General features: G+C 42.1%; 1 protein-coding gene across 1 annotated transcript; it reads left to right on the top strand.

Moving 5' to 3' along the window:
- The first annotated feature begins 3819 nt into the window (after positions 1-3819).
- LOC144517551 (uncharacterized) lies at positions 3820-12733 on the top strand. Its single transcript, XM_078249633.1, has 4 exons — positions 3820-3864; positions 8662-8774; positions 11247-11678; positions 12482-12733. Exons 1-4 carry the CDS (start codon positions 3846-3848, stop codon positions 12731-12733), a joined length of 816 nt encoding a protein of 271 aa, XP_078105759.1. The 5' UTR covers positions 3820-3845.
- The last annotated feature ends 3132 nt before the right edge of the window (positions 12734-15865 follow it).

Genomic DNA, 15865 nt, shown 5'->3' with positions numbered 1-15865 from the left:
AGGGACCTGAAGACAGGTGTGTGGAAGGTCCAGTAAATGGGTGTGAAGCTCCTTTTGTTATCACTTATCTGTACAACACTTCGTTTATGCTAATGTCACTAACTTGGAAAAAACAATAAAGAGTTTAAAAAAAAAAAAAAAAAAAAGTGCTCTCATCTATTGGCATTTCTTTAAACCAATCACAATCGTCTTGGGCGACGCTAAGAGCTGGACGGAGCCCCGGTGCCGCTGCAAAATCGCCTCGGGAAGGAACGTGTTTTGGTGGAACATGTGTACGTTCAAAAGTTGTTTTAGTCGTGCAAGAGAAAACTCAGATTGGACAGATAGTCTAGCTAGCTGTCTCCATTTAACCTGCAGAGATCTGAGGAGCAGTTAACCATAGTCCTCAGAAATCAACCAGAGAATTCCATCACAAAGAAAGCAGAAGGTAACGGACATCCGGCCAAAAAGAGGGCATCCATAGAGAGGTTTTATCTCTCCCTCAACTGTATCATTTTAGCCTAAAAGTGTTAAGTACAATTAAATAAAACAGCTTAACTTAAACCTCCAAACAGCAAATTGCCACTGCAGATATCTCTGATTGTGATCTTTTTAAAATAAGTCCTTAAACGTTGTATTCACTCTACATAATATAATAACAACTTAATAACTTGAAAACCTTATTTTCCCAGCAGTATCCCTCACTGTGGCTTTCAGCCATGCACATTTTTCATCTACATCATTTTATTGAGTTTTAATTAACACTACAAGGATTCAGTGTCCTCAAATGGCATCACTCGGAGCACAAATTCAACCTCATTAGCTCTCAATATCTCTTAAACCAAGCAACATTATGCAATACTGCACCCGGTTTTAGTGTTATATGATAGGTGACGTACATAATAAATTGATTTGTTGTTCAGCCAGCTATCCCCTAAACTACCCTGCTAAGATATCAGACTATCCCTGTAGCTACTTTGTTATTAATAAGACTGAGAGATAAGGAGGCCCACCATCCCTCTACAACAGCTTTTCCATTAGCGTGGCTGTCTTTCCTGTAATTTCTAAAAAGTCAAACTCAGAGCTCTTTGTTAACTATATTTATAAACAGTATCAGATTGTCCCTTTTTTACCTTTTTCTTTCTTTATGCTCTAACTTGTATGATTTTCAGCAATCTGATTCATCTCCCCTCTGCTCCATAGAGATTCACTGAACTGCCACAAAACTAGTTCTAATACATTTACACCACTACAAAGTGTCAGGCAACTACTTCTCCTTCAATTGCCACTTGCCTTCTGCCAGACAGCTGGAATTAAAGAATCAGCCACTTAAAGAGAAAAGGCATTGTACTTGTTTCAAGACCAGGGCACATTTACAGCCTCCTGCTGTACTGCAATATTCCGTTAAAAGAATTGCCTATCGTTTAACAGAGACGTCTGCTGGCTCTGTGTGCGTGGTTTCGCTGGAAATGCCACCGGTTCATTAAATGAACTGCAGTCAATATATTAAGTTTGTTCCCATTTGAATTCTTGGCGCATTGAAGACTATTCGGAGGCCCTACCTGCCGGTGTTACAGTTATGTTTTTTAGGTGATCTATAAAATTGTTATTATTTAAAACAAGCTCTTTATGGATTGCTTACGAGGCATGCTTAGCACATGATTGATCTGACCTTTCACAGACCATCGTTCTTTGGGAAAACATCAGCCTTAACCTTTTTTAGCTGGATTACCCTGCCAGTGTCTCTGTTTGTTTGTGTGTGTGTGTGTGTGTGTGTGTGTGTGTGTGTGTGTGTGTGTGTGTGTGTGTGTGTGTGTGTGAGTGTGAGTGTGTGTGTGTGTGTGAGTGTGAGTGTGTGTGTGTGTGCTTGTTGTAAAACGTCATCTAGCAACGCCTGCCTAGAATGCTTTTATAAGGTTTGCGTAGCTGAAATGAAAATAATACATTACTGATTGATTGATTGATCTATCATTTCCTAAAGGGTATCTGTGTGTGTTTGTGTGTGTGTGTGTGTGTGTGTGTGTGTGTGTGTGTGTGTGTGTGTGTGTGTGTGTGTGTGTGTGTGTGTATTTGTGTGTACGTGCCATGGCTTGATGCAGAATAGAGATTGATGGAGGCTTGCCGTGAGGAGGATACTCAGTTATCTCCTTGTAATTAAAATCCACCTCATAAAGATTATTGACTCCCCCACCACACAAACCAGCATGCTCCCTCGCTTGGCAGGGTCTGCAAAGCGCTTCTTAAAAAATGAAAAATAGCATATTAAGCAGCACATATTTCCCATTTATGCGGAACATTTAGATGTGGTTAAGTTATCGTAATGTGCAATAAAACCTAGATGTGAAATTTGTAATCCACTTTGGAAAATTGCTTACTATATTGCTTTAACATCCCCTGAAAGAGCTTTTGAGATGTGTGTGCCAGGTTTATTGTACGCCATAATTTAAAAGTCCTCATTGCAGGCAGTAAATATAAATTTATTAGTGGCAGGTTTAAATAGGCAGACTGAGGTAGCATGAGTGAGTGGATGCTTGAGTGTTTGCTGTGTGTGTGTGTGTGTGTGTGTGTGTGTGTGTGTGTGTGTGTGCGTGCGTGCGTGCGTGCATGTATGTGTCTTTGATAAGTGCCAACTGAGAATGTGCTCCCTTTGCTCACAAAGACAGATGAGTCGGTGTAGGTGTGTGGTGTGGGTGGGGTTGCTGTCTCAATAAAGTTCTGTACATCAACTCCCTATTCCAAACTAGTATGTAAATTTGAGTTCCCTTTAACAGTTTCTAATTGGGGGTCAGTGTTTGTTTTTGAATTTTGAGGAAATCTGTGGTAAATAAGCTGATCTGTGGTAGACTGCGGCCTGGTTTCCTCCTAGCCACTGAATGGGCAGAACCACTTCTGGCACTTAGCTGTGTTATTCCAGCGTATAAAACAGCTACAACAAAATGTGTGTCAACAGTCCAATGTAAATATGATCAGGAACCTACAATCACAACCTGGCAATACATTGGAGAGGGTCAGAAACATGTGAAGAGCATACCAACACATCCTCGTATGGCTCAAATTTACTTCCCATAGTTGAGATTAAGGTTTTGACATAAAATATGTGGCAAGTTGACATTGTATGTATTTCTGATGTATCTATCTGAACATTTGGCCCTTTTGTTCATATCTCCAGCAGGTGGAGAGCTGCTTCTCTGGGGTGAGATCCCCTGTGTGTCCCAGGTCAGTGATCATCCAGGCCTCAAAAAGCTCTGGACCCCACAGCCTGTTCCACTGGCAGGCAGAAAGGTGTGTATGAGAAAGACTGGATATATTGTTGACACAATGTTTTCTCAAGTAGATAAAAGCCTCAGGATTTTCTGGATGTATAAGTTTTAGCTGGATATGCGTAAATTCTTAAAGGCTCCACATTGAATCACATATGACTGAAAGCTGATTCTGCAGTGCTTTCTGTGTGTTTAAAGTTTAAAGTATGTAGCACTCCTGAACACAGCCCAATCAATGATGTCACAGCAGAATATCACAGCTGATGGTGTAGCCAGAAGTGCAATACACCAGAAATAAATAAAGAGAATGTCATAACATTGAGCCTTAAAACGTCTTGCAGACTGGAAAGCAGTGAATCTTTACTGGTAACATCATCTTGCACAACAAAACAAACATCAACACAACAAACACAACGAAACATCTTATTCATTCTCTGATTACCTCCCATTCAATTCAGCATAATCCAAAAATCTTGTTGCAGGGCAATTTGGGGGAAAATTCTCAGCTGATACCACATATGTGCTTTGAAATCTTGCACTGCTTTGAAGTCTAAAAACTATTTTCATTTTATGCAGGTGTGTGATGTGGCCTGTGGTACATGGCATATGATGGCCCTCACCACAAGTGAGTAATCGGTCATCTATCCCGACCCTAAATGTTCATATCTCTATGGCTAATTGTTTTTAGGGCAATGAGAGTGCTTCACCTAAGGCAAAATAGTCAAATTCAGATTTTGCATCGTATTACTCGCCCCTTTTCCCTCCATACTCGCTTCTCTTCCCGCCTCCTCAAAGCCCCTCCTTACTCACTTTCTCACTCATCAAACCATAATTCACTTCAGAGGGAAGCATCATTAATGCACAGTAGGACACAACAGCTTGATGTGTGCTAATTATATTGTGTGTTTTACACGCTGGATGACTTTTGCTTAGTCAGTGATGAGCTCAGACTCTGGTAATTGTTTTTTGGTTGTGATGAGTTTATAAAAGCGTGTGTGTGTGTGTGTGTGTGTGTGTGTGTGTGTGTGTGTGTGTGTGTGTGTCTGTGTGTGTGTGTGTGTGTGTGTGTGTGTGTCTCTGTGTGTGTGTGTGTGTGTGTGTGTGTGTGTGTGTGTGCGTGCGTGTGTGTGTGCGTGCGTGCGTGTGTGTGTGTGTATCTGGGTGTGCAACGTATGTGTGTGTTTGTCCGTGCATGTATATGTGTGTGAACTTGTGGATGGTGAGAGCATGCAGATCCTCACATTTATATGTGTTGCTTATGCATGTGTAGTCTTGCATTAAAGCTGTGTGTATACAACATACACTGTTTTTATAAGTAGCCAGGAAGCGAGAACGAGATTATTCCACCGCTGCACACATCTCACGCCTCTGTGAACTTAATAATGATTATCAAAATCTCAAGATCATTCTGACACGTTAAACCTCCATTCAACTCAATCCCACACAAAACTTTGACATGCACCGTCAACCTTGGCACTGCACTTCATGACTTGCTTGCATTTTCCACAACCCATGTGATCCTTTATAGCACTGTACATCACTCAGTGCTGTTGCTAGAAATGCTGCTTAGCCTTTGGCTAATCACCCTGATTGGAGGTGTCCTTTGGCTCACCTGGGGGCTTCCAATCCTATTAGGCCAACCGTCCTGAGCCTAACGCAACCAGCAGCCGCTCGTGTTTGATCACTGGTGCTTAGAGCCCACACTTGTCCTCTTACTGTATGTTGGTATTAAGGCATGGAGGAGAGGAGTTTGGTGGTGGTGGGGGGGGTTAAAGTGTGATCTCCTTAACTCTCTAGGGGGGCAGAGGGGAGTTTGGTGCCTCACCTCCCTCACTGACACTCCTCCGCTCCCCCAACTGGAGCTGGTCTTTAAACTTCTGATGTCAGTTGAAAGGCGTAACACTGAAGATGTTTCCAAGCAAAAGGGAATAAAAATGGAGGGAATGGAAGAATGAAAGATTGAGAGAGTCGGACTAAGAAGATGAGTTTGAGGGTGTATGTTGTCTTTTTACCTTTTAAAGAATATTTTTGAGGGTGTAAGTTGTTTAGAGGATCACTAAGATTCTCTCTCACATCCCTCTCTTCTTCATTTTCCGTTCTTCATTTCCATCTATGGAAGCACAGCAGGTCTATCATCTCTTTGGAAGTCAATACACCAGATCCCACCAGGCCTGTCACCTCTTTCACCCTCTTCCTATCTTTACAACGCACTCCCCCCTATCACTTCCTTCTCCCAACCTTCCTCCTGGCTGCTATTCTCCCTCACTGCACACCTATCACTATATCTCTCTTGTGGCTCTCCTTCTTCCTCCCCTTTTGCACCCTCCTTCTTCTCCCCCGGGCCAAGAGCGCCCAAGAAGAGCCATGTGTTTCTAAAGTGGACTGGATGGGAAATCGAAGCAGGGCTTCTGTGTTTATCAAGCCACAGCTCCGTCACCTTGCTCCTACTCCCGTCTGCAGGCCCCGGTAAATTGGTGACAGCAGCAACAACCCTGCAGCACACATGCCCCTTTTTTCCCCATGTGCACGACCACACACACACACACACACACACACACACACACACACACACACACACACACACACACACACACACACACACACACATGTTTGTTTCACTATCTTTGTGGGGGCCCTTCATTGACATAATGCATTCCCTAGCCCCTTACCCTAACCTTAACCATCACAACTAAATGCCTAACCTTAACCCTTACCCTCACCCTAACATAATTCTAACCCTAATCCTAAAACCAAGTCTTAACCCTCAAACAGCCCTTTAACCTTGTGGGGTCCAGCATTTTGGGCCCCACAAGGCTGTGCAGACCCCACAAGTATACTGTATTCCCCGGTTTTTGGACCCCACGAATATAGTAAAACAAGCACACACACACACACACACACACACACACACACACACACACAGCATAGCACCTTGGCCTGTTTAGTTTTATTGCTGGTGTCAGGTGAGGAGGTGGAGGTAGGAGTGCTGTCTAATGTTCACCTTCACACACACACACAGACACGCTCACTCTCACACACACACACACACACACAAACACACTCACTCACACACACACACACACACACACACACACAGTCATTTCCACCCCTGCCGACACCTTGGCTAACAAGACCTGTGAACCGCAGTGACAGAACTCCGAGAGTTGTCAGAGTCCCAGTCATTTAATGCCAAGACCCGGCCCCAGCTCTAACCCAACAGGGTTTCTGTATGCACACCAAGCCACAATAGGCTACACAGTGATATACTGAACATGAGTCTACTGAATACTACTGCTCCTCCAGGTTCATATTGTTTAAGTCAAACCTTTACTGCAGTCATTTACTGTAATTCTTTCTATAAAATACTACATTACTTGCATGGAGTAATATTGGAGTTATCAGAGGTGGAGGTGGAGATGAAGTGTGTGTCTGATGGGACATGGTTCAGTTTACCTTCACCCTCATTACGTTGATCTGCACCCTTACACATGACTTCTTTCATCCGTAAATGTTTGAATGTATGCTATTACTCTCGTCTGTCTACTTTCCTGTGTAACAGTACAGTTAAGTGTCTGTAAACATGCTGCATCTACAAGCATGTTTTCTCTGAGGCATCTAATAGTTACAATAGTCATTACAAGTAGTTTTGCCTGGACCACTGCCCCTTTTGTTGTATGTGTACAGGAAGCTCTATTTTGTTTTGTTTTGTGATCATATAAGTGGAGGAGAAAGGAGAGTTGACTCAGGTTAGAGCCCTGCATGGCCCTGATACCTTGGAAATGAACTGCACAAACAATGCCTGGCCATTGTGCCTAAGCGCTTACAATGATGCCATTTAAGAGAGTATTGATTCACCCAGTGCAGGGTCAATCACTGGATCAATGGCGTGTGGGCTGGTTGGCTGGAAGGCTGGTTGACTGCATGAATGAATAAATGGATGGTTGGATAACGGATAAATGGACGGTCGGATAAAGGATGCACGTATACATGGATGCTGTCATGGAAGGATACAGAAGAAGGAGACAGACGTGTCAGGTCTGGCCAAACATAACCTCGTGTGGGTCTGAAGATTTCAGTTATTAGCACTCTTTTGTGTAGGATTGTGTCCAGTCTTTCTCGTATAGCTCTCAAACATCGCTGAAGAAACATCTCTTTATGTGAAGTCATTTAATTCAACAATAAACAGACTTTTGCTGTAGTTGTTACTGAGGAGGGCATACAGCAGTTAGTTACATCCAGTATGTACGGAAGCCTACTACTACCTAATGTAGTTATACCTAATGGTTTCTATAGATATAGCCAAGCTTAAATTGACATTACTCAAGGAGTACACTGTAAATATAAATATATATATATATATATATATATATATATATATATATAGAGTCATTGTGATGTGTTTACACCAGGGTTGATTGACCTGGTTACCCTACCCCTAGCAGCACAACATGGAGAAATGTAACAACATGCAACACAAGGGAGAGGTGTAGCCTTCTTTATTATTCTTACATGTGAGACACATGTGAGTGAACACACACACACACACACACACACACACACACACACACACACACACACACACAGAGCAGTGTTCATCAGGGGCTCACAGAGGTCGTGCCTTGTGACAAAGTGAAAAAAAGGGAGCGAGCTTATTTAAAATTCTGTAAGAGATGTCAATTGTGCCCTCTGCATATTTCTATGGAACATTTGTAAATAGATCCTTTGTAAATAGCTTCTCTCTTGCCAATCACCCTGTCTGCTCTCTGCACAGCAGCATTAAAAATTGATCCTTAGCCGCACCAGGGTGAAATGCTAACATCGCTGCCAAATGACTGATTAAAAAGAAAAACCTTTAATCTTTGCTTAAAAGTGTCTACTGCCTTGGCATGCCTTTCCCCTGTGCTGCTCTATCTTTCAAGGCTGTGAAGGGAAGGGGGGGGTCGCCGTGGGGGAAACGGGGTCACGCTTCATGTAGAGTCAGCGCTGTACAGTGATATAGCTCTAGAGGTGAGGGATTTCACTAAGAGCAGATCTGGGAAACGACATGCATTGCTCTCTTCTGAATTTAACCTTATGCCAAAGGTTAAAAATGCATTTGAACATTCCACAAGAGGGGGGCGAATGTGTTGGCAGTCCTTCTACTTGCAAAAAATAGCAGTTTTTTATTCAACGTAAGAGTAAGAACAATCAGCAGATAGTTTGACAAGCCTTCAGCTTACTCAGTTGTGCAGCAATAGAAATCAACACACTCTCTCTCTCTCTTAATGAGGTAGATAGTGATATGGTATATAGGTAAATAGTGACATGGCAACTGAAGTAAGTAATGAGATAAAGAAGCATGAGCAAAAGATCAGATTAAAGGAGACAAAAAAGGCCATCAAAGTGTTGATTGGAGGTGCTGAGATGTGTGTTTGTGTTTCAGCAAGCAGAGAGAAGAACAGTGAATGTGTTCACTCAGAAACTGAAGCTCGCTTCAGAGACCGTGTCAGCGATCCCCTGCCGACAGAGCACACCGAGAAAGAAAACACAGTGCAAGTAAGAAAAACATACCTCCTCTTTCTTGCTCTACAGCCCTTTTATTGACTTACTTGCATACTGTATAGCTCAATCTGTAACTCACTTGCTAACTCAACAGCTCCCTAACTCTTGCAGTGGATCACTCCTGATTGATATCTTCCTCTTCCACCCTCCCTGTCTGCCTTGTTGACATCCTCATTCCCACGCATTCATTGTTTGCTTCTCAAATCCTCTTTCATTCATTGTTTCAGTTTACTTATACATGCTGTAAATCAACATATCTGTAATGAATGATACAACATAACAAAGTTGCGCTTCAGTAAACAGCACAGCCCTTAAAGCATTAGGTGTCAAATATATTTACTCACCTCTGTGAATATCAGGGAGGACCACTAAACTGTCACCCAGAGCCACACACACACACACACACACACACACACACACACACACACACACACACACACACACACACACACACACAAGCTCCCGCCCCTCCCCGTCTCTCTGTCATTCAGGTGTTTACTGTCATTCATACTGAGGGTTTTTGTATAATCCTCTCACCACACCTGAGTGCTCCCCACTCAGTGTCACTGGATTTACTCCCCCCCCACCCTCTCTCTCACTTCCCCTCTCTTCCAGTGCACAGCCTTTTTCATTTTGCATTACAGCCATTCTTTTACACACATTGTCATTTCTTATGTAAATAACCATAGATAAAAAGACAGTAACAGACATTTTTAGATTTAAACACACCGCTCGGCGCATATGTTTTCAGTCATCCCCTCTCATCAGCCAGTTTGTTTGTAGAAGTGTCTTTGCCTGCAGCCATAAATTAGGGGTTGTGATTTAACTCATTGAGACAACAGAGAAATACAACAAAACATGAATAAAACAAATGATGTGGAGAAGGTGAGGGAGAGAGAGAGAGACGAGAGGAGGGTGAACTGAAGGCACAAATGGGCCAGGATGTATTTCTGCTCTACTTTCACTTGGGGAAGGCTTCGTTATGAAGTCTTTTTCCAGAGCATGGTGGAATCTATGTTTGCGCACATGCATGTGCATGTGCCTGCACAGGAGTGTGCATGTATGTTCACAGGTTAACGCGGGAGATTGTGTCGATGCACATGCACATTCATGCATACATTTGTGCATGCCCGTAAAATGATTTGTGTGTGTTCAGTGAGAGAGGTCTCTTAAATTATTTACTCCCAGAACTCTCTAATTGGTATCAAGTTTTTAAATGGGGTCAAATGTTGCGGTGCAGTTTCATGCAGTTTTTCTCTTGCCTTAAGTCTGTATCATTACATCTGGTGCTACAGTTTGATTGGGGCTCTGCTGTCAGACCAGACAAATGTGCTGAAGCAGTGGAGGGAATGTAGTTTTATTACCGTGTTAGTCCATCTACTTGTGTCTATTAGATAGAAAACATTCTAGGAGAGATCTGGTGAGTCGTAAACATCAAACAGAGGTGTGCACACACACAGACATACACACAAACACACAGCCTAAGGCAGCGCACCTAAGGCAGCGCACCTAAGGCAGCGCACAGAGCTGGTATTAGATTTAAGCCCCCTAATAAAGCCAATTAGAATTACACTTTGCTCTGATGAAGGCAACTTTACCAGGGCATATTTCTCACCTCCACACATACACACGCAGGCATGCAACATGCATGTACACACATACATGCATTCTAACTACTGTACCACTGGAGTGGATTTCTTGTTACATTGCCAAATGCATTTTCCTTATTTTAGACTTTGGATACAGTAAGTCCAGTTTAATTAATTACTCATTCAATATTACTCATGGAAAAGTAATTGCATTACTTTACTAAGTACTCAAGAGCAAAAGTTATTGTTACATTAGTCATTGTATTTCTTTTGTTTCTCAGCACAGCTCTGTCAATGATTCCTTTTAAACATCCCCTGTATTTGTATGTGGAAGTAAAGAAGGAGACGACGTGTCTTAACATACTGTCATTCGTATACATCCTTTGTAGGGATTTACTGACCATCAACAACTAGCTTACTGTAGCACCTGTGACTGCACACAGCAGAACTCCCGTCCTCACAGTCAAGCCGTGGTGTTCACATACTCTCAAACTCTAAACACAATCCAATATACAGTATAAATTGGAAAACTTTTGGAGTTACCAGGAGGCGCAATTCTTACAGTAATGCATACATTATTGCCCAACACCGAGTATATTGCACCGTCTGCCCAGAAAATTCAATTTTAGTTTAGCTTTGTTGGCAAAGTAGAGCTTTGCCAACAAAGCAAAAGAGCTCATATTCTCATTTGAAGTGAAGTAGTTAGGAGTTCAGAAATTAGCACATGGTTGCAGTTTATTACAAATGATATCCTTTATAGCTAAATGCCTACTTTGAAAGGTTTCTGTTTTCCTATCTATTCACTTTGACTGTACATTTGAGCTACCTGTGTCACAATAGGAACAACCTAAATAGATATTGTGGATCACCCTGACAGGACTCCAGGCAGGTTCAACACAAGCTGCTTCACGGTCTGGAGAGACCAGAGGGCTCTGAGGAGCACGAGAAGGATGAAGAACGTGAGAGTGCAGAGGAAGAAGAAAGACTAAACAAAGAGGAGGGAGATGGAGCGTTACACGATTCAGCATTTTCCGTTGCCAGGTCTGCAACGGGGATGGACAGGAGAGGAAATGGCCACTCATCAATCAAATCCAACCAAGGGGATGAGAGGGAGAGTTGCAGGACAGCTGCATCGTGGGAGCTAAGGAAAGAACCATGCAGAAGCAGAGGAAGGAGAGATGTTGTATTCACCACTTTGCATCTGTTGCCCAGGTCAGAAGGAGAGCAATGCAGGCCCACTGCCAGCAGCTTACCCCGGCTACTCACAGGACATCAAGCTCATAGCAGGGTTTTAGATGAGGTTCGGATGGTGAGTGTAACAGTATGTGGTTATTCCAAAGAACAAATCCAAATGATCCAGCTTTTCGCTAGTATGTTTCACGTATGTCTTCAAAAGACAACACACATCTGGGTTTGCACACATTTAATCTTATTTATTTTTCTTTATCTCATTTGTCTCTTTAAGTCTCTATTGCTTTTGTTAGATAGTTAGACAATAGAGAGTGAATGGAAACATCTGGATGACCCGGTGATGTCACTGGGCTGCTGGCCCCTAACCCTTGATTTGTTATACTTTTTATATATATATATATATATATATATATATATATATATATATATATATATATATATATATATATATATATATATATATTATTCCTTCTACAACATGCCTGAGAGAGCTAAGTGGTTTTGTACTTTGAGAGGCAGTATTACATCACTTTGGCTGAGATTAAAGAAGCAAGTATACATTAACTGGTTGGCAGGCTTGAGGTGTGACTTAAGTAATGGTCTGCTGCAGGAACAGTGATTTAATAAACAGTAAGCAGTTAACATGAAGTTTAAAAGTGTTTATATTACAGAGACTGATTAAATGAAGGAAACGGAATTGTCTTCCAAAAGAACATTGATATATTGTGTAATCATGAAGATGAGGTCTTTCTCTTTATGTATGCCCACATCTAGATATGTACTGTATATGTATTTTTCCTTTTTACTGCAAACATTTGCTATTATCGCATCAGGTAATTTACCCAGCAAACTTCAAAGCAGATTCTCAGGACTAAGTAGGCTGTTTTCACATATATATATTCTTTGTTTTGTCCTCCTCAGGTGAGATCTACACATCTGACTGAATTGGTCCACAGATCTGGAAGTGACAGCAGCATTTTGCAGAGTCCCAGGCTCAGACCCAACCCCATCCCTCCTGGGAGATGTACAGGTCGTGGTGGCTCTTTTCACCATTCAAGAATTAGACCACACACTGGCCTCAAGTGTCCCATTGACAATTCTTCACCCAGTCTGAGCCCTGGGCAGCAAGCTCAGATGTCCCCCCTTCCTTCCACCCGGGACCACGAGTCATAACCTCTCTATCGCCAACTGGTCCTCTTCTGAACTATTCAGGTACTCTCCTACACACAGAAGAGCTATCTATCTTCCCTTGGCACCTTTCGGAAGAATCTATAAGAATTCACAGATCCAGTTCTCTCCAACAGTAGAATTTATCTGATGTTTTAATGTTTGATGTTTGAAGATGTGTACTTCCCCTTTTCTGTCAGGTTATGTGAATTAATTGAAAAGCAAAATATGTTCATCATTTAGCCACCCAGATAATACACAGCTCAGTCATCAGCATCAAAAGCATTTTTACCCAATAGCCTTGAGAAATGACTGGCTATGGAGAGAAAATGTTCACTCTATTATCTACTTGATAATGCTTTACTGTGCACCACATACAAAGTTAAACACTTTTGGCTCTAAGGTGACTGACAAACAGCCTCTTTTACTTTGTAAGAGCTCTCTAAAACAGACTCCAGATCAGCATTAATGGACTCCACTTTACCCCACACTGTGATTTGGCAAATATACTCCTCTTAAAAACCATCTCAGTCAACATCACTCCTGAACCTTGACCTCATCTGAAAGCATTAGACTTTGGTCTTACAGTCGAAGTCGTGTGTAGGAGCTGCATAGTCCTTGAATCAGCACATTTCAACAGAACCTGAGAGGGTTTTTTTACCCTATGTACTACTGCGTACTACTGAGACGCATTTCTTTTTAATACTTACAGTATGTTGTTTATTAAAGACAAAACGCCCTCTCAGATCTTGGCCTCTTGTAAGACATTTCACGGTGGAGTGTTTTCATGGCTGCCTCTGCAGTATGAGTCACATGTGCATGCTACTATGGCTCTTTTGAGTGTGAGTGGAAATTGAGTTGCTTCCAGAGATAATACTATATGATGAGGCTTCTCAAAGAAGTAGGATTATTACAGCTTCTTTTGAGTCTGCTCTGGGTTTTTTAATGTTTTTTAGTGAGATGTCCTCCTTGCACACTGGATGCAAACTGGTCCTGTGTCACAGTGCAGACCACAACTACATGGTCATTCCTATTGTCATGATTTCCATATAAGTGGAGCATGTGATTTTTATATTTTCTTCTTTCTTTCTTTCTTCTTTTGTCGATAACTTGGCACTGTGTAACACATTGGCAGTGTTCAGTTAGAGACAAGACTCCACGTGCCAAGTGAAAGTAAAATGATTTCTTAGTAATATTACTTTTTAATACCAAGTAATGCAGTAATACTTAATATTGTATCACTTTAAGCACAGATTTTACAATATGAATCATGGTAGAACATTCTCAATCAGTGTGTGTAAGTTATGAGTCATGTTTAAATATTGAATGGATATGCTGTTATTTCTGTTTGCTTTCATCGCAGTCGTCAGTTCACTTGGACTTCAAAAACGCATATGGACATCAAGACTATTCATTACCTTGGTCCCAGTGTTTAAAGGTAAAAAGGTGACTAATGTTGATATTGCAAACTTTATTATAAAGTTATTTAAAAGGGTATTGAATTTCTGCTCCAGGAAAGTAAAAAAACAACATGCTTTTGAATTGAGTCTCAGATTTGCTTTTGTGATTATCAAACCCAACACTGACTACACACAGGCATGCAATACTAATGGTATTGAGACATCCGCCCTCATCCCACCCCATCGCCTCCTACACTCCCTATGGTTTGTTTTGGTGTGTGTGAGTAAGTGTTGGTTGTGTGTATCACGTCTTTGCCCTGCAAGACTCCTGCCAATCGATTCAAGGTGAGACCTGTCGATTAAACACCCTGAGCCGTGCTCTCTACCTAACCCCAGGGCGATTCAATCCCACCCCTTACACACACATGCACACAGCCGTACACAAACACACGCATGCATACACACCCACCTCACCTGTCATCCATCAATATCTCCATCTGGACCTGTATTGATCCCCTCCATCCATCCTCTTCACCCCATGCAGTGCAACATCAGGGCCAAGACAACGTCCGTGCAGGTTTAATTTCTGACAGATTTACAATAAAACTCAAGTTATTATTTAACTCTTCCGGCCGCAGTGTGCTCTTTGATTTAGCACCCTGGGAGAGGATGAGTTACAGCTGACACGAAGAATCTGCCGGGGCTGGAATGGTAGGCACCCTGTTCATAACTCAGCCGCCGAATGTGTAGTTAGTCAATCACTTGATCTGTAATCACAAATGCTGCCAGAAATTACATGAGTGATGAGCTGTAATAAAAGCACTTACTTTTCCTGCTCTGTCTCTTAAGTGTTATTGGCAGACCCCTCTCTCCCAGGAGGCCGTGACTGTGAAACAAAATCCCGATATAAACTGCCTCATTGGTCCCTGCCTCACGCTCTCTCTCTCTGGTGTACTGTATGTGTGTGTGTGTGTGTGTGTGTGACTGTGTGTGTGTGTGTGTGTGTGTGTGTGTGTGTGTGTGTGTGTGTGTGTGTGTGCGCACGTGCGTGCATGCGTGTGTGTGTTTAAATGCAGAGTGATCCCACTACAGTGTAATACAAAGCTCTTTTTGACACTCTTTCTTCCACTCTTGGGTTGCCTTGCCTCAGGACAAATGATCCTCACTCCAGTAAAGACAGTCATCCGCGTCTCTGTCATTTATAATCTCTAATGTCTGCAGAGGTGCAAGGAAACACAACTCACCACAACCAGAGTTTTTTAAACAGACCTGGTCGTATTAATTGGCCAGTAAAACGCAACATATACATTTAGGTTTAAATGTGTTGCTATGCAGTAGTTTGTTGCTGTTGTTAAAACTTTCCCTGCCTGACTCATCTCAGCCTAGATGTTCTGATGAGTTATGGTACATCACAGATGTGACCTTATGTACAGGTAATCAAACATCGCAGGGCCACGACACAAACCTTTCTTCGACTGTCTGGGACTCCCAGCTCCATAGCCTTTGGCAGGAGGTCATGTGTGACAGTTTTATTGATACGGACCTCTGTAATAATTACACAGGGTTTTGCATGCACTATTGATCAGGCCTATTGATAAAATCATATTTTACTGTAAAGGTCTGTTGATTTGATGCATTACAGCATAAATCTCTTCTCACAAGCAGCTGATTTGGAACTCCTACTGCTGAGTGATGGATGCTACTGCAGATAAACACACACACATGTACACACACAACT

Source organism: Sander vitreus, chromosome 5 (genome assembly GCF_031162955.1).
Source record: "Sander vitreus isolate 19-12246 chromosome 5, sanVit1, whole genome shotgun sequence".
NCBI classification, from domain to species: Eukaryota; Metazoa; Chordata; class Actinopteri; order Perciformes; family Percidae; genus Sander; species Sander vitreus.
Note: the sequence above shows the minus strand (reverse complement) of the source record. Positions and strands in the feature narration are given on the sequence as shown.